General features: G+C 33.7%; 1 protein-coding gene across 2 annotated transcripts in view; it reads right to left on the bottom strand.

Moving 5' to 3' along the window:
* LOC124361879 (sister chromatid cohesion protein PDS5 homolog B) overlaps positions 1-24377 on the bottom strand; it is a 69069-nt gene that overhangs the window by 16725 nt on the left and 27967 nt on the right. For both annotated transcript variants that reach the window (XM_046815931.1, XM_046815939.1), the window contains exons 10-19: positions 21704-21885; positions 18428-18597; positions 18145-18249; positions 17629-17770; positions 10867-11018; positions 9362-9487; positions 8469-8570; positions 8097-8230; positions 4161-4284; positions 2028-2250 (exon numbers count right to left, since the gene is read on the bottom strand). In XM_046815931.1, coding sequence (XP_046671887.1) covers positions 2028-2250; positions 4161-4284; positions 8097-8230; positions 8469-8570; positions 9362-9487; positions 10867-11018; positions 17629-17770; positions 18145-18249; positions 18428-18597; positions 21704-21885 — 1460 coding nt within the window. The remainder of the gene's footprint in view (positions 1-2027; positions 2251-4160; positions 4285-8096; positions 8231-8468; positions 8571-9361; positions 9488-10866; positions 11019-17628; positions 17771-18144; positions 18250-18427; positions 18598-21703; positions 21886-24377) is intronic.

The following is a 24377-nucleotide window of genomic DNA, read 5'->3' as shown; positions in this document are numbered from 1 at the left end:
CAAAAGACAACAGAGACTGCATTTACAACACTGCTCAAAGTGCCATTCAAGTGACAGATACTTAATAAATTTAGAATACAATTTTTGAAATCTGAATACTATTTCTGAGGTCTTAAATTGTTATTAAATTGAACCTTTACTTTTACTGATTCATAATTTTATTTTAATATTATTATCATGAACATGAATTTTATATAAAAAATATTAACATGTTTAAAAATTTGTTGTTTTACTTATGTTACAGAAAATGTTAAGATAAAATTATAAGCTATGAGAATCTTACATTTAAAAATTTGGTTGGGTTTTATTTGAGTAAGATGATCAATCAAGTTTATGGTTTAATTTGATTGTCTTGATGAATAAAAGAGTTGCTATTTATATTTCTGGTAAAACAATGGAAAAAAAACAAAAAAGTATTTATGGTTGAATTTAGTTTTGCGGTTTTTCAAAATATTCTCTATTAACACTATTACATTTTTCCATGTGTTTAAAACAATTTTTGAAGCACTTTTTCCACTCCCGGTAGCTAAAAAAAAAAACAAAAACAAACAAAAACAAAAACAAATATGGGAGCCAAATCAGAGCTGTATGGTGGATGACCCAACTACTCAATCTTCAGGGTGGTGAAAAACTCAATTTGACAGCTTGCATTGTCATGACAAAGGATGATTCACCTCTTCTTTGACGTTTTCCGAATTTATCCAATGACTTTTGGCAAACAAATGATTGTGTACCATTCAAATTTGACAGTCTTATATTGCTCTAACAACACTGTTGCCACATGACCGATAATGCCAAAGGCAACCATTTGCTGTGATATGCTTCTTCCATGAACAATTTTTGTTGGATTTGGCTTGAAAGAACCACACAGTTGATTGCTGTTTTATTTTGGGGTCATATGTGTAGATCTATGATTTGTCACCTGTGCAGATGTTATACAAACCTTTGATGCAACTTTAGCAAGCTTTTTAACATTTCAATGCACCAATCGACTCAAGCCTTTTTTTGAACATTGGTTCTGCAGAATCTAATGGGAACATTTTTTTTACAGCCAAATGATAATATAGTATCTTGATACTAGTCATAATACTGCTCAAGAGTGCCATATACTAATGCCCAAACATGCATCTATCTCATGGTATGTCACATGACGATCTTCAGTTCAAGTTCAACATCGATGTTGATGTTGAAAAGAGAGCATTCACGGATCGTCATGGAGTGATCATCATCCACGTTTCATCTCATTATACCAGTATTTTTACAGTGCTGTAGAATGGAGGCTTCATCCCTATATAATGCATTAAGTTTATTGTTGCACTGTTATCGTGATAATTCATATAAATAGTTAATAAAAAAAAATGCACAAAGATGTTCACATGTCAATACCATTTTTATCTAGGAACTGAACTTTTCAATTAACACTAATCGCACTCATGTAACAAAATGTGGTGGTTGAGGTTACATTCAACAATGTAAAGTTTACACTGGAAAGATTAGTTGATGCCCAAAAACAGCCAGTGTTGCCAAGGCCAAAAAATATAAATTGCAACCCTTGTACCTATGTATTTTTATTAGATTTGCCACAAGACAAATTGAGTTAAAATACATAGATATAACAAAATATGACCATCTAAACTGATCTGGCATAAACTAATGCAGTCTTAAAAGACGTAACACGCAGTATTAACACCTATAATAAATTTAGTATAGATAAAAATCATAAAGATGCTTATATATGTTGCTTAGGTTATTTAGATTAGAATATAGCCTAATAAATAAATAATATAATATATATATATATATATATATATATTATAAATAAAAATGAAATAACTTACAAAAGAAACAAATATTGATCAAAATATTTTTAAAGTTAGTAGCTGATGTTATTAATTACATGCGGATTCATCAATGGATCAACACAATAATAAAGTGTGCAAATTGAATACAATCTCACAGGTCTGAACATAAAAATAACAACCATTATTTTATTATTTTATTATTTACTTAGTTATGTATTAACTCACATCCTGACGACCCCATTGTAAGTGACTTTGCATATTCTCTTCTTTTGTTGATATCAAGAACCATGAAACTCCTTGCAGTAGATTTGAGCCTCTTGTCTTGTTCGAAGCCTGACAAGACGTAGAATCCCATGAAATCCAGAGGCAGGCACTTGTTAGGCAGACCTCGACCAAGACCCTTGTGAAGTTTGGTGAGCAACAGTTCTCTCACTTGAAGTACCTCATCCTGTCACACAAATATCTATGATTGGAGGAAAAACTTAAATGGGTAATATGACTCTTTCTCTCTCATTCCTTATATTATACATCTGTTACATATGGTACATAAATGAATTATTAAAATAAAAGTTTTGATATTTGAAATGATTTTTTATTTACTTTGTAAACCAACCAGTCAAATATATTGTTCCAACCCTCTAGACTAATGTATATTCAGCAAAAAATTATTCTTGATTTTATTTTACTACATTCATTACAACATTGACATAAAAGAACTTTGCATTATTAATTTGTAAAATTATTTTATTATTGACTGAATGTTGCATGTATGTTACTCACATAAATTTGTGGGCACACCAGACCAAAGATTAATTGCAGAAAAAATTCGTCATTCCTATAATATAAACCTAAGTCCTAAAATAAATATAATAAAAATAATCAATGATAACCCTTTTTACAAACACAGTGAATTTGAAAACTTGGCAGGAGCTACTTGAAATAGAATTTAACTTTAAGAAATCAAATACCACTATGAGTCTGGTACACTTATATAAGAATACATTGATCCCATCAACTTCCACCCAGACCAACTACCAATAATTTAAGGTGGGCTCTCTCTCTCCAGCTTTACCACAGACAAGTGACTCATAAAAAGTATAAACCAGACCACAAAAATCACTAATGTCACACACAAGAATTGAACCAGCAACACCAAGGCTAACTCGCATGTCAGAGAGCAGTGCCTTAGACCATGTACCTATCCTGACTTGATATTTTGGATGTGAAGATAAACTCTATGGCGATTTTGCTAAACTCTGGTTATCAATAAATTATATTTGGATGACATAGTGTGTGACAAACCGTCTTGAGAGGTTAATAAAGTGCTTTAAATATAAAGTATAAAAATTATTTAGATATTATGTTTCTAACATTAAGTTTGTTGAACAAAATAATAATAGTAAAATCCAGAATTTTTTAATCTTGAAAATTCAATTCTCGAATCCTAATAGCTTTCTTTAGCAAAAGTTTGATTTAAATAAAATCAAGAAACCAATTCCTGCCATTCCTAAAACCAAGATAATTTCTTAATTTGTTTATCTAAGTCCAGTTTTTTTGTCAAAATAAAAAAAACACATTTTAATGATCTGTTACTTTGTGTACTGTCGATCAGTTGTTTTCCGCAGCTATAGACAAAAGTTTGTTAATATGGTTATCTATCTATGCCTGTTCATACACAATGTACAACCAAATTTTAGATATTGGTAATTAGAACAGATATTACTAACTGCAGCAAATTATTATTTACAAAAGTACAACAAAAACATGTTTTGCAATCAGTATTTTACGTACTGCCAATCAGCTTTTGTACGCAAATAGATATGCTCCACTGAATAACTATAAACATAGGATATACGAATTATGTGTCAAACATTGTTTATAAAATTACGATATTTCCTTACTTTAGTCTCCAATTTCTCCCTCTACTGCCAGACAATGATAACGCTCACACAGAAACAAACATAGTTCAGACACTTCAGTTTCCCTTTATACATCTTCATCAGAATCGTTCAACCACCACAACAGATATACAACGCAATATGTAAGACTATTTATAGGTTAAAATGATTTATTATTTTACTAGTTTGGTGTAAGGAAGATTTCACCTGCTGCTATGTTGCCGGATTGGAAGTGGTAGAACATGAACCAATATTAGTCCAATAATTAATGAGGTCAAAAGATGTATAACTACTTACAACTAAAGTATAACTGACATACCTCTGTCTATCTGTATTCATAAAGAATCAATTTCAGGATCACAACTGAACTACTTGAACTATGGAAGCTGCCAATCCCAAATTAATGAGGTTTCATTAAACTAAAGATATGTAGGAGCAGATAAGGAAATGATTAGCTTACAGTCATGAGGTTGGAGAGGTTGTAAAATTGTTCAGGAGAGAACTGATCGCCTACACCCTTCTGCTCACAGATCTTCAGCATAGCACAGCCGGCAGCCACTCTCAGCCATGCCATCTCCGCTTTGCTACAATTGTGATAGACTTGCATTAAATTCCCATGTCTTACATTATAAAATTAATTAATATAACATGAGTGGTTTTATAGGATAGCAAGAACAAATTTACATTTACCACAATGGAAGGATATTCCTTTTCTTCTTGAGAGACATTAAAAAGAACACATGAAAATTAGATATTTCATACCAACTGTTCACTTTTGTCAGCCTCAATGAGGTTCTGTTTATAGCATCCGATGTTTCAAAATTGTTAACAAAAAGAGTTGTACAAAACAAAGAGGTTGAACTGTATCTGAGTCCATTTCACACATTATACTATTGTAGTACACAATACTAGATGCACATGTCCATGTTTTCAGTTCTTTAGTAAGATTGTAAAGAAAGAAGGGGGTCACAGTCTTATATTTACATTGGGTAGCTCTTTGGGTTTTGTTATTTAGTGGTAGGTTCCCATTTCCTTCGTTTGGATTGACTGGTTCGATTGGATAGGGATTTTATTATTTTTACTTTAAAACAATTATTAAGAATGAAATATTGTGGCTGACAGATTTGACTTTGAATTTGTTTTTCATGCCTTGTCAGTGGATGTGGTTGCGTAAGGCAGATGTTCTCAAAGTGTGGGGAGCGACCTCTGAGGGGGTGGAGTGGAGGTTCAGGGGATTCAATGCTTGCTTGAAAAATTAATTTAATTTACTCACACAATAATAAAACAAACATTTTATTTTGAAGGTTACAACAAGTGTATGTATAGTTTTTAGTCACCATCGTAATAGTGCCATTTTTTTATATTTTTCTTACTTTATCGGCAGTAAAATACTGTGAGTGTACACCGACATGTTTTCAGTACAGCGCTGGAGATGACTCGCAGTAGCACCTAGTTGTGGTTTCCCAATGACTCGTGAAGTATAACCGTAACCGATCGGTCCTAGACTTTTCAGAAACCTCTACCACTCCTACCTCTACCACCAATGCGCCACATCTAGTGCAGTTCCATGTTTTGAACGTAGCACATCTCCATGTTTTGTGGTTATTATCATAGATAATTGGGTTTTGCGTAAGCTTTTTGAGTACAAGTATATATATTTACATCAAAATGAAAAGATTTCTTGTGACTGTAACAATTGGTGGAAGTGGAGACGCATTAGTGAAGGCAGGTACAAGTAGTGACGCCAGTGACAGTCAAGGTCAAAATGAGGACCCGGACGATACGGCAAGTGTAACCACTCGTTCTCCAAGTCCAAGTGGACCAAGCGTAGCCAAAGTGTGCAAGTATGACGACAGTTATTTATCACTATGTTTTACAAAAACAATCATAAATGGCCAAGAACGGCCCTAGTGTGTAATTTGTCTAGCCATCCTGGTCTCTGACAGCATGAAACCTAACAAACTAAAAAGACATCTTGACACTAAACATGGAAATATCGCAAACAAACCTAGAGAGTAAACATGGTCTTTAAAACAGTCAATGTCATTAAAGGGCAGCCTTTAAAGTCTCTGAGTTTTTAAGATTCTCTGTGAAGATATGGGCTCAGAACACACAGCTTTACTGTTTCATACTGAAGCTTGCTGATTATCTAGAGGAAAGGCTTTGACCAGAATATTTGAGCTTAGACATGAAGACCTTGCAATTTTGCTTGACGCAAACTACCAAAACTCAATGTTTTTCAATGACTCAGATTTTTTACTGCAATTAGCGTATACAGCAGATGTATTTGTGAAAATAGATGTACTAAACAAGTCTTTACAGAAAAAAGATTACAAAAGTAAAACAATGGATTACCTTCTGCAATAGACTGAAAAGATAAACAGCTTTGTAAAGAAGCTAAGTTTGTATGAGGGCGGTCTAAAAAATGACAATATTGACCAATTTCCTAATCTCAAAATTACGACTGAAGAAATGGATCTCAAAACTATTCCAACGAATCCAAAGAAATGCTTTCTTAAACACTTAGAAATATTGTTTTAAAAATATTTTGATGAGGACTTGGATGGTTAGGCATAGATTCTAAACCATCTGTCGATGCGTGCTCCCTCAACATGATAGAAAAAGAAAATCTCATTGACCTCCAGAGTGACACTGAGCTTGAAAGTAAGTTTAAAGAATCTTCTCTCACATCTTTCTGGATTGGTGTACAAAAGGAACACCCAATTTTGAGTGAAAAGTATTAAACATACTCATTTCATTTGCCACCACTTATTCTTGTGAAACTGGGTTGTCTGCTCTGACTGTCATGAAGAGTAAATATCGCTCAAGACTGGATTTGAGCAAGGAACTCAGAGTAGTGTTATCAGAACTGACACCGTATTTAGAAAAACTATGTGCAAAGAGAAAACAAGCACATCTTTCACATTGAACCTCTTTTTATTAATATTAATTTGAGTTATAAATAACAATAATGCTCTGTAGTAGCTGAAATAAATAAATAATAAATTGTAATTGTTTGTATAGAATTTGTTGTTTGATTACGATTAAACATATTGCCCCATTAGGCTCTAATGTAGTATGCAAATAATGTAGTGTGCAAATAAAAGTTGACTGTAAAATTTCAAAAGCGACTCACTTATATAGTATGCTTACATGTAGGGGGCCTGGCTACTAGTTGGATTATGCAGGGGGGCTCGAAGTAAAAAGTTTGAGAACCACTGGTGTAAAAGGTATTTCATGTAAGGCCTATGTACTGAGTGGGGCAGTGTTTGCACTGAATTTGGCAAATAAAATTTTCAATGGCATAAGTATGGTAACCTTTAATTTGGTTCACTACTTGAGTGACACAAGCTCTAGAACAGCTTTGAAGGTTCATGCACATCACAAATCATGCACTTCTTTTTTTCCACATAGATACAAGCCACGTTCTAAGGTGATTTGTTGTGTTGGGTTCTGGAACTTTGGGATGGCCAAGTATTGCTTTTATGTTGACTGATTGTTTGAAAGTGGCAGCTGGAGGGAATTGTACGAGGCCATTGGTGAGTGGAGAAGCTTATAAAATTGTGTAACCTTCTTTGAGAATGTATGTATTATCGAATCTCTAGACCAAAGCAAACCAAAATATCATATTTAAACTATAAAAAACTCAAAAATTACCCTAATATCCGCCATTGCACATATATATTTTTAATTTGAGACTGACTTATTGTAATACATTGAAATATGGTATAAGGCCTAATTACAGGAAACAAATAATTTTTCTACAAGCTCTAATCTCAAAATGGTGGATTCTTAAAATCTTTAAGCCTAAATATCTTAAAAGCTACATATGATACATAAGAAATTCACAGTTATCACATTTAAGTTAAACAATTTAATTAAATATTATTCAATCATACCCAGTTTTAAGAAAATTTGTTAAGAAATAAGGGAGATAATGCACTTTTAAAAAGCCAAGTACTAAACAATATAAACAATATCACTGCTTGTAAGTCTCAAAATCACTTATTTTTAGCTGCTCTAATCAGTTTATTATAATACCACATGTTGAACTGTGGCCATAAATTATTGTGGAATTTGTATTTCTGATAATTAAAAAAATGTTTACAATCTACAAAAATAACCACTCTATTTCCATAGTATTAATAATAAATCCTTCTCTTTTGTACCAACAGAGTATGAAATTTAATTTGGAAATGTTGGGCTAACTCTACTGATACTCTATTGAATTTTCAATGCTGGGTTGAAACTGTTCAGCAGTAGAAATTGTTCTTTTTGTATTCAAAATTATTTTGTACTCTGTTCTAATATAACAAATTATGTAAAATTCATTAGAATTCTTGTGGTAAAAATTGGTAAAAGTGTGAATTTTTTTAGAATGATGCCATGAACACACCTAAGTTTTCCAGACTGCAGGAGGTCTCCCTTGTGTGTCATAAACGCTGCTAACATCCTGAATGTCTTCTGTGCCGATACCTTGTCCACTTTTAGTCCTAGTAACCATCTAGCCATCGTTTTCAAACCCTCGACCTGTAACAATTACAATTACTTTGATAGATGTAATACACATTCTTCTTAAAAAAACTTTAATATATATATACTTACACCCATATATACTAAAACCCTAAATCCCTTCCGCAACAGTTCACTAGATATGAAACCAGCAAATTCTGAAAAATTAGAAATTAATTTCTAGTGTTACAGATATAGACAAGAAAATGTGGTTACAGCTTAATATGCTAGAATTTGGTTGAAGATAAAGCCAAACCTTGCATCTAGTCTCCTCTGGCAATTCTTCTTCTGTACACCAGTCACTCTCTATGTGTTGTCCGCTGCCATCGCTCTCCTTCACAAGTAACTCCTTCACAATCTGCAACCAACATATGAATTTATATGGATACTGCTCTGACCTGAGAAAAGCTCTGTTTATGATAAATGATAAATTTAAGGTCTATGTTTGAATAACAATGATTTACGATATGAGTCATCCACGCTTTTTTTCTGAGAGTAATGGTGGAAGGTACTTAAAATTAAATTTGAACAAATAATTCTAAGACAGTTACAGGTTATTCATGAAAGTGACAATTAAAAAAAGTATATAATGACGGGAACAAACAGAAAATTTAATAGTTAAACAAAAGAAACATATCAGAGAGAATTTTGAGAACAACCTTAACAAAAGATTTCTTGAAGTATTTATAAGTTAACTAAAGCCTTGTTTATTACAGCAATATATTATATAAAAATGTCCAAATACACAACAAATAGTAATATTAGACTTATAATACAAAACTTCGGTTTTCTATTAAATTAAAAAACTGCCCATAAAATAAAAAAAGGTGAAATGCTTATGGACTTACAAACTTTGCAAGGATTTATGACAACTGTACTATATTTAAAATCAACTCAAATAAAAGGAAGGAAACCTTTCAGAGGAATTTTGCAGACTACAAAAAATATTTGAAATCAGGTTTTTATAACGTAAACAAGTTGTTATATTTAATCCATTCCTAGTAAAGCGCTCACAAGTGTTTCAGTTATACCAGAGAGTTATTGCCAGGGTAGAGGTTATATACTACAAGTTTAGAAATCAGATATCATAAAAGTAACAAATTCTCAAATTATACACAGTTGCAAGTAGAAAGTGGTTTTCAATAATACCTTTCTTGAAACCAGGTTTTTAATGTGTATCGGGTAGTAGTCCGGCAGATTGTAGGCAATGTGACCAAGAGCTACAATTGCTGTCCTGTAGTGAGGTGACGTGGGTGTTAAGTTTTCTTTGACTTTCTGTAACAAATGTTGATAATGAGAAATGTTATTGTACATTGAGAAACTAAACACTTCAGACTGACTGTCAAGCATCGCTACAGCATATTACTTGATGGTCGGCTACTTGAGGAAAACTCAGACCAATATTGTTGTTGTCCGTCCTAACATTTAACCCTTCCCCCACGCTCTAGACAGATATATTCCAATGACAGACTTTGACCGAAACGCCAAATTCTATTATACCCGAAATTATGCATTATATCTCTTGGAGAGTTTTTTAATGAAAAAAAAGCCTTTGGAATGGCAGGCGTACAGACAAGCTGAAAAACCCAATCTCATATATAGTTAACTTGTTGTATTATTAATTTTGTTCAATATGACCAACAAACTTTTTTTAGTGTAAATAAGCTCTTCACAGTTCCTCCCTTAACCAATTATTTTTACACTGTTTATTTTGTCGAAAATGCAAAATATCTTACATATGTCCAACACGTGCATTATGGTTAAGTATATTCAGCAGAAAATATATTTAGTCTTCCATTAGGCACTTTATAGTTTGAATAATATGGCATTTGGAAAAATGATTAACTACCAACTATATAAAAAAACCAAGGTACTCATTAAGGTCACCGATTGTAGACATAAGTTTTACCATGGGTGTCTATTAAGACTGTCAAAAGGACTAAAATTAGGTTTATTAAAAAACACTAAATTTTTTACATAAAAGTCCAATAACACGATACAAACAACAATAAAACTGCTGTGGAACATATATAATTTTTGTTCTAGAGTGCATTATGTTAACGGGCAATAAAAAGTGCTATTCTGAAACATATTTCAGTCTTTCCATCTGATATAGTTGCAAGTTAGTACTTTATAAAATGAAGTCTCACAAGGTTACTGGAATTTTTAGTACATGCATGGAATATCGTGGAGCGCAACTCTCATTTTTTTCACAGACGCAATCCGTGGCACTAAACGAATTAAGTTAAAAATTATAAATATCTACACTCAGTCTCCATTTATAGACCAAGGTAAAGGTGCTGTTGGAGACTGTGAACAACATTGAACGTGTTTATTATGTCTCTGTTCTGAATGGACCTATTTACCTATTACCTGTATTTTAGTTTGATACCTTACAATGTTTCAATTTCAAACAAATAATTAAACTAATTGTAGTAATACTTGGTAAAAAAATGTTATACGCCTAATTTATTTAAAACAAGATTTATCATGACTCATTAAATTGTTATTCCACCAAAAATATCAGTCAAGAAGATTTCAGGTCACTACGGATGTGATTTTTCCAGATCACTCCACCCATATTTGTTTACACTATTGTACTCTAACTAGTTATACTCTAGATTGTAGCTCTTGAAACAAAATTGAAAAGTTACCTCTAAAATTTCAGAAAATAATGTCTCAACATTTCCAGTGGTGTTCTTGAATAAACAACGTATTGCCTGTTTAGCCTGTTTAGGAGTTCCAGATTCTACGAAGTTTTTGCAAATTGGGACTAGTTGGTTCATTTCTTCTGGAAACTGTTCATCTAAACATAAAAACAGTTAACTATTACTTCTGCTAATAACACATTTAAAAATAATATCTCATACTTAAATATTATTAGAAATCAATTTCACAATAAAATCAATTACTGTTACAAACAAATCCAGCAACATTATTCTTTAATGTCTTTGAAGTCATTAAATGTACGTTCTCTATTGACAGCATAAATAGTTACTTATTTTACAATTGGAGCATACTGCCACCTTTTGTAAACACCCAGAATGAATAATTAGTAAATGTAATAATAAATTAAATCTATATCACCCATAGCTGTTAATTATGTCAACAAATAAATAAATTCATACATTCTAATAAGTAGACTGTATGAATTAATTAATTTGTTGTTATAATTAGCTGAATAATCAGCGTTTTTAATTCAACAATTATTTTCCCGGAGTGTTTATATAAACCTGATAGTGTAGAAAGTTAAATCCAACAAAAAAGAAATTAAAACTATCTGTTTTCTATCAGTCAGGGTAAACCAGTCACTTTCACCTGAATTTTGGATCATTGTTGCAATGAAAATCTACAAATTCATTCCATGACAATCTCTGGACAATAAATGGCCTAGTGCTGAGCTTTTAGATTTTTGTAGCCCGCACACAATAAATTCCCTTCCAAATGTAAGACATGGTCTTACTAATCACTTGCCATAATTAGCTAACAAGTTTTTATCATTGCTTTATTTATTTGGGCCAAAGAGAAATAAAAATATGTTTAACTGAGCAGCAATTTCAAGCTTGAGAGAGAAATTCATTTTCTTATTGTATTTACTTAAATCTAATTACCAAATCTCAACTTGTATTCTTGAAAGGAAAATCTACCACTTCTGCCATTATTAGCCTTGTTGAATAATTATGTAATTGACCAAATTGACAAAGAAAATGACATCTCTGCACTTTTCCTTGACTAAAATAAGTTTTCTAATGCCTAGGACATGATTTGATCTCAAAGAAATTTTCATCTTTAGGTATCAGAGGTACAGTCAACAACTGGTTCCTATGTTATCTGTCAGGACGATCCAAAATAGTTGGGGTGCAGAGCACTACATTTGGTCCTTAAAAACACATATCAATCGCACCCAATGCCTGTTACACAAGAAGTACCTCAAGGATCCGTCCTAGGTCCAGCCTCTTTGTTCTTTTTTTCTATGATTTCCCAATATACCTCCAAGACGTTTCCCATTATACCACCTGTGTAATGTATACTGATAACACAACACTCTTGATAAAAAAATAACACTGCTGTGTATGGGTGTACGTTGCTGTATCTAACTCGCTAAATTAGGCTCTGAAGTATTGCAGAGGAAATGACCTGGCTTTTAATCCATTAAAAACAATGCAAGTAAAGACAGCCTCTATTATCAAAACCAGCACTGGCATATATGTTGCTTAGCGGATAAAATGGATTGGGAATTTTCAGGCAGCAATGACAGCTTACCATTCACTAGTGGAAACCCATATGAAGTACAGGCTTATTGTGTAGGGTGGATCCTTTCCTGGAAATCTCAACAGAGTGCTCATACTACAGAAAAAAGCCATAAAACTCCTTGCTGATCTTGAACCCCAGCAAAGCTGCAGAAATGCTTTCCAATCTATGGGAATAATGACCGTTACTGGGCTGTACATTCAAGGAGTAATTTTGCATGCTCATCAGCTGAATCTCCAAAGAGGAAAGACCTCCACTCACATAACACCCGTCACACAGCCGACTTTGTTCTGCCTCAACACTGTACAGCACTTTTTGAAGAAAGGCCATCTTATATCGGCTGAAAACTATGGAACACTCTACCAGACACTATTAAAAGACAAAAGGTTGAAGCTCTAAAGACGAAACTCCACAACTTCCTTGTAAACCAGCCATTATACACTCTGGAAGAATTCCTAGAAGCATTCAGGGAAGAATGGAGATTCCAAGACGCATCCTGACATCATTTATTGTCAACAATATTAATTTTAATATATGTAACAGTTGTGTTTTAAACATATGTAATTAAACAGTACCAACTTTATCTTGGGTTATTTATAATCTTAAGAAGTAAGTAAAGGTGTTTCAAAGCACCTTTAAATTCTTAACAACATTAATTGTAGATTCACAGATGCTTAAGTGACTTTATAATACACAATCAAAAGTCATCATGAGGAATAATATTGTGAACAATTAAATATGAATTTTGTTCAGAGGCAAATGAATCAATAGGCAATAGAGTTCAATTGCATAATTTTCTCGAACACTGAATGTAATCATGCTGAAGGTGAAAGGAAGTCCTCCATTTACACATGGTAGTGTAGTTTTCATAAACATGTTTATGCTAATAAACTTGTTTTTCATGACATCATCTCTTTACGCTTTTCCCATAATTTGAAATGCCTTATAGGACGATTTCTCAGGCATAATTTAGTGTTGCAATACATAAATTTCTTTTTCTATGAACTCCTTTTTAAACAAGGTAAGTGGTTTAACATAATTTGTTGTGTAACAGGTTTTTCTGAGGCTGCATGTAAAATTATGTTTAAAGTAACATGTGTCACTATGTCATATGATTGTACTCAGTTTGTTTACAAATTTATTTATTTCGCAATTTTCTTGTTACCACCGTGATAAGACAAAAAAAAGATTTTCACGAACGCTCAGCCAAATCCCATGGAGTGAAATGCACCATCATAGAACTTCATGTTGCTTCATATATTAATGAAGCTTTCATGTGATATTTCAAATCTATAGGTCACTATTTTCAAGATATTATGTGGACAAACAGACAGGCATGAAATATTTTCCAGTCCCTCGAGTGATAAAGCTGGAGTTTGGGTAATCTTGTGATTTCATGGCATCTGGTTTCTTCCATATAGGAATCAAATCTTGAAACTTTTGAATTGTACCTCATATTATTATATTTCCTTCAATCATAATATTATTTCACAAGACATACAAGCCAAGACATGAGAAAAAATCAAAATAAAATCATAATCATATTTTGACCAATATGTGATTAAAAAGTTTTATTATTTACTTCTCATACTATTTTTTCTTATTTATAAATTAAATTATAAGATAGCTACTAGGTGGTAAAATAATAAATATGATGCAATCATATGATAACAGCCTTTAGCACAGTAGAAAATATAACACAGTAAATAATTGAATTGGAGGAACGCACATTAGCAGCACGATAACTGGTAAGAAAAATTGTTGGCACATATTAATAGCACAATTTAGTAATATGCATAAATTGCACTTTTCGGAACTAAAAGGATAAGAATAATTTTTTTATTTGATATCTATTAACTTACTATTCAATTTCAATATGCTCTACCAAATGCAGGTGAATAACATTTTACGAAGCACTTATTTCCCGTAGTTTTTAGCTTAGTTAGTGTTAGTACGAGGCGTGTTCAGAAATAAGTACTATTTCATTCTACTGCCGCCGATGCAATGGTGTTCCGCGCATGCGCACTAGTCGTCCTTGTTCACTGGCTATTGACTCATGCCATTTTAGTTGTTCTACATTGTGTTTTCAGTTTTCTCTGAACGTTTAAAATGTTCAAGACAATTAGTGATCCCACCGATTATGAGATTCGTTCTGCAATAAGATTTTTGAACGCAAAGAATGTGAAACAGGCTGAAATTTACTGTCAACTTCAAGATGTTTACGGGAAAGACATGATGAGTGAAGGAATGGTGATAAAAGTGGGTTAGAATGTTCTATGGCGGTGCAAAAAATGTACAGAAACGGAGTGGTCGGTCTTCTCTCGTCACCAATGATCTGATAAGTTGACGAAAAAATCCAAGAGGACAGACGTTTCACTATTACAACGCTATCTGATGATTTCCAACAAATATTATGCACTCTTTTGTACGAAATTGTTACAGACAGCTAAGGTTACCGCAAGCTGTGTTCCTGATGGGTACCAAAAATGCTCACTAACGTGCACAAAGAGACTCAGAAGTGCTTTGACTTTTTCTCACACGGTACAGTGATGATGGTGAGGATTTTTTAAATTGTAACAGGTAATGAAACTTCGGTCCGTCATGTCATACCAGAATCCAAACAGGAGTCAATGGAGTGGCGACACACTCACTCCCTGAAGAAACAAAAATTCAAGACAACAATGTCTGCACAAAAAATCACATGCTGTCTTATGGGATCGGAAAGGTGTTTTTCTGATTGATTTTCTCACAAAAGGTGAAACCATTAATGCGAAAAGGTATTGTGAAACCTTAAGAAAACTAAGGCGGGAAATTCAAAACAAATGGAGAGGAATGCTCAGTAACGGAATTGTGTTGCTCCATGACAATAACCGGCCACATACTGCTGGTGTGACACTCAAACATTGGTCTGACAATTTCGTGAGGAGCAGTTCGATCACCTGTCCTACAGCCCAGACTTGGCACCGTCTGACTACGACTTGTTCCTGTACATGCCTGTACATGAAGAGTGAGCTAGGCAGCCAATGCTTTGAAGCTGACAATGAAGTGAAAACTGCTATGGAGTCACGGCTACAATCGTTGGCGAGGAACCTTCTACGAATTTATGTGTAGACACTTCCTATGACAAGAGTTTGAACATCGGTGGAAACTGTGTCAAAAAATAGTTTAAGGTTTGGGCTTTCATGTAGAAATAAAATTGTGTTGAACAAATTTGTTTTACTTATTTTTTTATAAACGGTACTTTACTTTATGAACACGCCTCATAAGTCACTGTAAGTGAATAATGAAGTTCTGGATAAATACAGTAATATAGTTGTCACAACTAAATAAATCTAATTGCTAATTTGCTTTATTTTTTATGTTATGTTTGTTTAACCCTTTGCACGCCAGCCTATTTTCCAAAAGTACTACCCAGAAACGCCAAGGGCATTTTCAGCATTTTTGCAAGCTTTCACAAAATGTATCATAACTTTTTTATTTTTGAACAGATATTGATGATTTCTTTACCATTATTTTGCTTATGAAAAGCCCTTGTTCAGTTGGTAAATTTTAGTTGCATAAAAGTAATTTAAACTTATAAAAAAGTAAAAATTTTAGAAAAAAATTAAAATTGTCAAAAGTTTTTTTTAGCACAAATAAGTGGTTTCAAAAAATATTTTTGCTGATTTCCTGTTATATCCTAGTCAACTATATCTACCCCTTAACCTAATTACAAAATTTCAAAAGCCTATCTTATATGAAGTCCAGTTGTGATTTTTTTCACTAAATGTGACACAGCACAGTTTTTGTAAGTTGCATGGACGTTGTATGTAATGTTACACTATATTCACAAATCAATATTTGACACTATACTAAAATAAATCGGTACTTTGGGATTATACCGACCACACCAGTATGAAGAACACAACAATATCAATTTATAGATACAAACATGATAAAACGAAAAAACAACTCTTTAATTAAAAAATTACAAACTTACAACGATTATCAATTGTTAATGGGGTCAGATTCCATTATATGCCCCCAACGCTTAAACTTTTTTAATAAACTTAGAACGTTATAAAACGATGTAGTTGAGTAACAGAACTAACATTCCACCAATCAACAAGCATTTCCAGGTATTGTGATCGGTATTGTTGTCACTGTTATCTTATCTTTCTCGAGAATCCCGATTACGGCAGGCCGCGCGGCATGATTATTAAGTTTTTTGCACAGTACATAATTGCCTTTCCATTACAATTCAATTTATATTTCTGATCAGCCCCTCTAGAATTTGATATTTTACTGATAGGTACTATCTCGAGGGATGTTTTTCTTTCGTTGACATCAGCGCGGGCTTCAGCAGCACCTTCGATCGGAGGCACTCGCATTTTGGGTAGCGGAGTGTGATCAAGAATAAAAACAAGTTTTGTGTGTTTTTTTCCATAAAGAGTTTAGTTTTTGTTTGGTAATGTTTGTTTTTGTTGAATTTTTGTGTTTGGAGAAATGTAGGGGTAAAACACGGAAGTACAACAAAGGGACGCACCAGCTGAAAGGGCGGCGAGTTTGACCTCTGTCTGAGGATGGGGAGGGGTTTGCGATAAGACAATTCCTGTTTTATACTGACGAAATATTGTTCTACGCTAATCTAGTAATCAGTAGAAGCAAAATGTCAAATAACGATTCATGTCTGGGTGTGGTCGGTATAATTCCAAAGTACCAATAGGTATCTACGAGTGTGGTCGGTATAATCCCAAAGTACCAATAAATCTAATAAAAGGGGCATAATAAAAATTCCCTAGCAACAAAAGTAATGAGAGAAATACAAACGTAAACAACGCACAGCAACACGAACGTAACCTCACTCTCGACCAAACAATCCAACAGGTGCGAAGCTCAAATACGACCAAACAACCAGTCCATAAAGGAATAAACAACTTTGTGGTTTCAAAGCAACTATCAACTATCGATTAGTCAAAATTTCGCAGCAATCAGATGAACTATAAGAAAATTACAGGCGAAAAACATGACGTACCTATATTACGGCTGTTGGCGATTTTCAGTTGAGTAGCCGACGGCCGTAATATAGGTACGTTGGCGTGCAAAGGGTTAAGGTAAATTAAAAATAATATTTTAATAGTATTTCTGACTGTTGCCTGTGGTGACTACTGATCAGTTGCACTTACCAATTGGTTTGTACTTTCCCAGGAATGTGAGCACTTCCAGGACTGGTGGTGCAATATATTCATCTTCCATTTTCACTATTCTAATTAAGTGATGAATGATATCATCATATAAGAAGTGGTTAGGGAACACGTAAGACAGCATCTGTTGGCAAAAAGAGGATTACACTGACTTTTAAATCTCTCCAATGTATAAATTAAAAAATTGTTACAAGTCAATTAAATACATTATCTACCAATCCAACAATTCCAACACGGGTCTGGGAATTGGTTAGAAAATAACAATACATTTATGAATACAATTTTTCTGCTGTTTTTATCTTTAAAAAATCCATCTATGAACCAATTTAGGACACACACACTCTTCTCGTATTAATTTTAGAAGTATTAAAATTTTCTAAATGATTAAGGAGGATGTTTTTATTTACTTAAAATGTTTAATAAGTTTTAGTAAGAAAATAACATTTAAATAAATTCTTTACAATCTAATTGCAGTGCAATATATAATAATCTACTGACCACAAGTAGTTTAAGGCCTCTCTCTCCGGCAGTGTTGGGGTGAAGACCAATTTCATCTATGAGGTTGCCTCCTCGTAAACAGTCTTCAACAAATCCAATCAGTACCTGAAACATTTGTTTTAGCCTAGTATCAGTAAAAAAATTCACATTACTATCACAAATGAGAATTAAATAAAGTCAAATTATTTTTATTCCATATAAAATAATCTGGATGTATCATACATGGTAAATTTATACTATGCTATACTTTTATTAATATTTGTTATGTTAATAACATACATACCCGTATTGCTATGTGGTCCACCATCACTGAGGATATTCTCTCAAGAAGCATTTTTACTGTATTGTAATATAGATTTGTCATAACCGGTTGCCCAAGCTTTTTCAGTATCAGGCCTGTAGTGAATGTACAGTCCTTGCAAGTCATGTCCGGACGCACTAAAGCTTCCATACCTATAAATAAGAGTTCTGTTAGGTACTTACTTTTATCACTGGGAAAACAAGTTACTCAACAATTATTTGTTCTGATTAACATTTGAAACCGCTATAGAAGAGTGTAACTTGTTTTTTGCTATAGATGGAGCAACAGAAACTTAATGTCTTCAGAGACAAAAACAAACTGAGACAAAATGAAGAATGTGTTGATATCAACTTATCCCTTAAATCTTAGAGATTGACATCACATGGTTTTAAACAAAACAGATAAATGACAACCGCTGTTCCCAAAGCAGTTCTCAGTTTCAATCGGTAGTTGTCCAATTCTTCTTGTAAGACGTTGATCTACAAGAGCTTGATTTCCTGACGTCTTCAATGAAGCCAAAATTGTCAGTCTGGTGTAACTTCAGCCTTGAAGATAATTCCAGAGAAAGATGTAGCAAGGAGTTAAACCTGGAGATCATGCTATCCATTGACATCACTTATTGAGTTTCTCTGAAAATATCTGGCTCAAAACCTCCCTTATGAATTTATTAATACAGGGTGAGGCAACTACCAAAACAAAGCGAAATTTGTAGTATATAAGTTGTGTTTATAAGAGAGCTACTGATAGATGTAGTGAAAGCCATACCTTGCCATAACTATTTAAAATTTGGAAATGCGCTAATAATCTACAACTGTAACATATTTTTTATGTTAAAGATAAGAGTATTTCTTTGGTAACCTTGGATAAAAATTTGGATTTGCTAACATTTTTAACGAGGTAACAGTAAAAGATTTGTAAAACTGTACAACTATGACATTTTGAACCAGCCTGGATTAGAAGATTCAAAATAAATTAATACTTTTTTCAAAATGATCAGTGAATCAGAGACCTCTGAAATAAGGTTCAGCTCAACCTCCTTTTACATATGAAAATATTTCAAAAACGATTCCTACCTCCCGCCTAAAGTGCCATTTTGGGGTATTTTTGGGTGTTTAAATTTATTTTCTCAAATAATTGGGAGTCAAAATATGAGGGATTTCGTTAAAAAGAAGAAGGTAAGTTTCTTAGTTCAGGCACTATACACTGTGGATGGGTGGTTCAGCTCACCCTGTAAATTAATCCCTTCAATATCATGTTCAGTGCTACTCAGACATTTTAAGTTCTTCAGTTCTTATGATTGAAAATACAAATTTAGACCAAAATTATTATATTCTTCAAACATTTCACAAATAATCAGTGTTTTATTCTTTTAATACAAAATGTTAGAAGTTGTTTATAAAAGTAATACACTTTTATAAACAACTTCTAACATTTTTCACTTGATAAGTTAATTTTAATCATGTTCTGAAATAACAGAATATTGAAAACTTAAAAATCATTAGTCATAAATCATACATTTTCTTATCTGAAGTTATTTTGATATTTACCATTTAATAAAGACTAGGTACATGAGCAGTATCCAATTAAAGCTGGAACTATGTGGTACTTATGGTCTCTATCAATTATTTATTGGATAACATAAGAAAGCTTGAGTGTAATAATATTACAACTTAAATTATGTAGGCCTAATGTTTCTCATTTTCAAAGAACTAATACATTTGGGATCAGATGTGCAATGTTCCCTGTTATTTCTTAGTTGAAACATAAATAATAGAAACATTCACATTTAAGCTCTAATTGCTCTACTCTGTCAATCTTGGTGAATTGATAACAAATGGAATCAAAGCATATGCTGATTTAGTAATGTTAATAAAATAAATATAACAACAACAAAAAAACAAATAAAAAATGGAAATGGTAGTCGACTGACCAACAGAAGCGACTACTTGTTATAATGGGCTGTGAATATATATCTTGGAAAAGTATGTTTGCTAATTATTAAGGGTTAATTTTTATATTTTAAAATAATATGAACACTCAATTCTTTAGCATAAAGAATGTTTTATATTTTCTATTGATTTTATACATATTTTTTGTAATACTTTATACATTTAATATATAACAATGATCACTGACTTCTAAATATTAAAGTAATAAATATTTATTCATTTTCATTATTATTGTTTATATTAGTTTCTATAACTTGTTCAGTATCTTTTTCACTAGAATCTTGTATTTCCAAAATAATTACTTCAATTTCCTTGTCATTATATTCTAAAAATGAAATTATGGTTTTATAATAACTGAAATAAGAAATAAAAATTCTGGAATAAAATTTTGAAACATATCTTGTAAACACAGCATCTATTGTTGTTCCATATCTCGTACATATGTTTTTATCTTTTGACAGTGTTAAATATAATTTATCGTTTAAAAAGTCAATTAATGGTTTTGACGTTGTTTCAGCAAAATTTTGTATTAAAATCTGTTTTACGTACATTTAAAAAAAATTTAAGGTAAGGCCCAATATAATTGAGTAAAGGTTATAATTATAATCAACAGAAAGACTCATTTTCTTCCAGGATTAAATTACACTATGGCTTGGTTACCTAGAATAGATTTAACCAATTTATTTTTAACCCATTAAGAGGTAGACATAGTCCCTGGTTACGTGGTGCTCGGCCGAGACCGAACAACATTTCAGACAACACTTACGTCAATAATAATGAGTAAACTGATCGATCAGTAAGAAAACAAATCCTTGTAAAACACTACTAGATTAGAAAAACATTTAATTATTTTCCTTAATATATAGATGTTGTGTGTTTTTTTGTGGTTTATATTTCCCATTTACTCTCTCCTAATAGATTTTTTATTAAAGTCAACTTTTGTTAGTTCAGATCAGATGTTTATATAACGGAGTGATTATGTTTCGGTAAAGCTGTCATTCTACTTTGAAAGCATATGAAAAACATAAACATGCGTGACACAAAACAAAAGATTTTTCCCCCGTGCAAAACATACATCCATGCCCGCCAAAATAAGTAGTAACTTCAACAAGGAGTGACAGTAACCTCTCACTAGCATGCCTGGATAGCCACTGAACTGAGAAACGCCCTGACATAAAAATGACCACGATAGTCCCACCCACTAGCGGCTACAGAACGAAGAAGTGTGACGTTCCATGACGTGAGACATGCAAAAAATACATCCATAACCCACCAAAAGAAGTAGTTACTTCAAAATGTTGAAACTCACCCAACAATAAATTTTGGTCCTTAAGCATGTGTTTGGAGAACCTGGCAAGAAATTCTTGAGCCTTAAGAGGTTCAGGCAAGAAACGAGAGATAGTGATGATGCGGGTTGCAATTTCCTTGTCTCTCTCCACACTAGGTGTCCGCCTATGCAGTTCCAACCACTCACCTACACTCTTCCTTACCCTTCAACAGAAAAATGACACAATTAGAACTATAGTAATGAAACAGGCAGCACTGTCTGTGTTCCTCTCCAGAGTGATAGTCCTCCTGTAAAGATTGAGGGTCTTAACAACACTTGGCACATCCTGTAGCACAACCATGATCCAATTAGAACTATAGTGATGATACAGGCTGCACTATCTGTGTTCCTCTCCAGAGTGGTAGTCCTCATGTAAAGATTGAGGGTCTTAACAACACTTGGCACATCCTGTAGCACAACCATGATCCAATTAGAACTATAGTGATGATACAGGCTGCACTATCCGTGTTCCTCTCCAGAGTGGTAGTCCTCATGTAAAGATTGAGGGTCTTAACAACACTTGGCACATCCTGTAGCACAACCATGATCTAATTAGAACTATAGTGATGATACAGGATGCACTATCCGTGTTCCTCTCCAGAGTGGTAGTCCTCATGTAAAGATTGAGGGTCTTAACAACACTAAGCACATCCTGTAGCACAACCATGATCTAATTAGAACTATAGTGCTGATACTGGCTGCACTATCCGTGTTCCTCTCCAGAGTGATAGTCCTCCTGTAAAGATTGAGGGTCTTAACAACACTTGGCACATCCTGTAGCACAACCATGATCCAATTAGAACTATAGTGATGTTACAGGCTGCACTATCCGTGTTCCTCTCCAGAGTGGTAGTCCTCATGTAAAGATTGAGGGTCTTAACAACACTAAGCACATCCTGTAGCACAACCATGATCCAATTAGAACTATAGTGATGTTACAGGCTGCACTATCCGTGTTCCTCTCCAGAGTGGTAGTCCTCATGTAAAGATTGAGGGTCTTAACAACACTAAGCACATCCTGTAGAACAACCATGATCCAATTAGAACTATAGTGATGATACAGGCTGCACTATCCGTGTTCCTCTCCAGAGTGGTAGTCCTCATGTAAAGATTGAGGGTCTTAACAACACTAAGCACATCCTGTAGCACAACCATGATTATATTAGAACTATAGTAATGAAACAGGCAGCACTGTCTGTGTTCCTCTCCAGAGTGGTAGTCCTCCTGTAAAGATCGAGGGTCTTAACAACACTTAGCACATCTTGTAGCACAACCATGATCCAATTAGAACCATAGTGATGATACAGGCTGCACTATCCGTGTTCCTCTCCAGAGTGGTAGTCCTCATGTAAAGATTGAGGGTTTTAACAACACTAAGCACATCCTGTAGCACTACCATGATCTAATTAGAACTATAGTAATGAAACAGGCAGCACTGTCTGTGTTCCTCTCCAGAGTGGTAGTCCTCCTGTAAAGATTGAGGGTCTTAACAACACCTAGCACATCCTGTAGCACAACCATGATTCAATTAGAACTAGTGATGATACAGGCTGCACTATCCATGTTCCTCTCCAGAGTGGTACTCCTCCTGTAAAGCTTGAGGGTCTTAACAACACTTGGCACATCCAGTAGCACAACCATGATCTAATTAAAACTATAGTGATGATACAGGCTGGACTGTCCCATGTTTCTCTCCAGAGTGGTACTCCTCCTGTAAAGCTTGAGGGTCTTAACAACACTTGGCACATCCAGTAGCACAACCATGATCTAATTAAAACTATAGTGATGATACAGGCTGGACTGTCCCATGTTTCTCTCCGGAGTGGTACTCCTCCTGTAAAGCTTGAGGGTCTTAACAACACTTGGCACATCCAGTAGCACAACCATGATCTAATTAAAACTATAGTGATGATACAGGCTGGACTGTCCCATGTTTCTCTCCGGAGTGGTACTCCTCCTGTAAAGCTTGAGGGTCTTAACATCACTTAGCACATCCTGTAGCACAACCACAATCTAATTAAAACTATAGTGATGATACAGGCTGGACTGCCCCATGTTTCTCTCCAGAGTGGTAGTACTCTTGTTTAATTTTAGGGGTTCAATCACATCAGCATCACCTACAGTAGATGCTCCCTAAACCAACCCTCGATCAACTGCTCAGTGATTTGGCCGTCGCTGTTCCAAGACGTCAGTCACATATTTTTAACTGTTCTCAGTGCAACGACAGTCACTGCAAGTTGATGTTTCTACTGCCTTAGTTATGAGTTATCTCCTGTGCAGTATGACTTATAGTTTGTTGTGAACGTTTTTTGTGAGCGTGGTATCTTCTATTTTGCAAGACTGGAGTCATCTCGTAGTTTTATGGCCTCTCTTTGTAATACAAATCCATGGCCCAAATAGTGATAATACAGTTTGAAATATCCATGTTCCTTTCCAACTTTAAAAGCCCTATCATATTATTTCAGGAGCTCAACCATAAACACCTCACCTTCTACTCAGCTAAGATCCAATTAGAATAAAATTATGGTGATGATACAGCTTTAACGTTGATTCAACTTTAGAGGCTCATCATGAAAACAATAAATATACAAGGGTTATTCAGAAAGTAACCTCCGTTTTGAAAAAAAAAATAAAGTAAACCAGTAAAGATACAAAA

The sequence above is a fragment of the Homalodisca vitripennis genome, chromosome 1, assembly GCF_021130785.1.
Source record: "Homalodisca vitripennis isolate AUS2020 chromosome 1, UT_GWSS_2.1, whole genome shotgun sequence".
Taxonomy (NCBI): domain Eukaryota; kingdom Metazoa; phylum Arthropoda; class Insecta; order Hemiptera; family Cicadellidae; genus Homalodisca; species Homalodisca vitripennis.
Note: the sequence above shows the minus strand (reverse complement) of the source record. Positions and strands in the feature narration are given on the sequence as shown.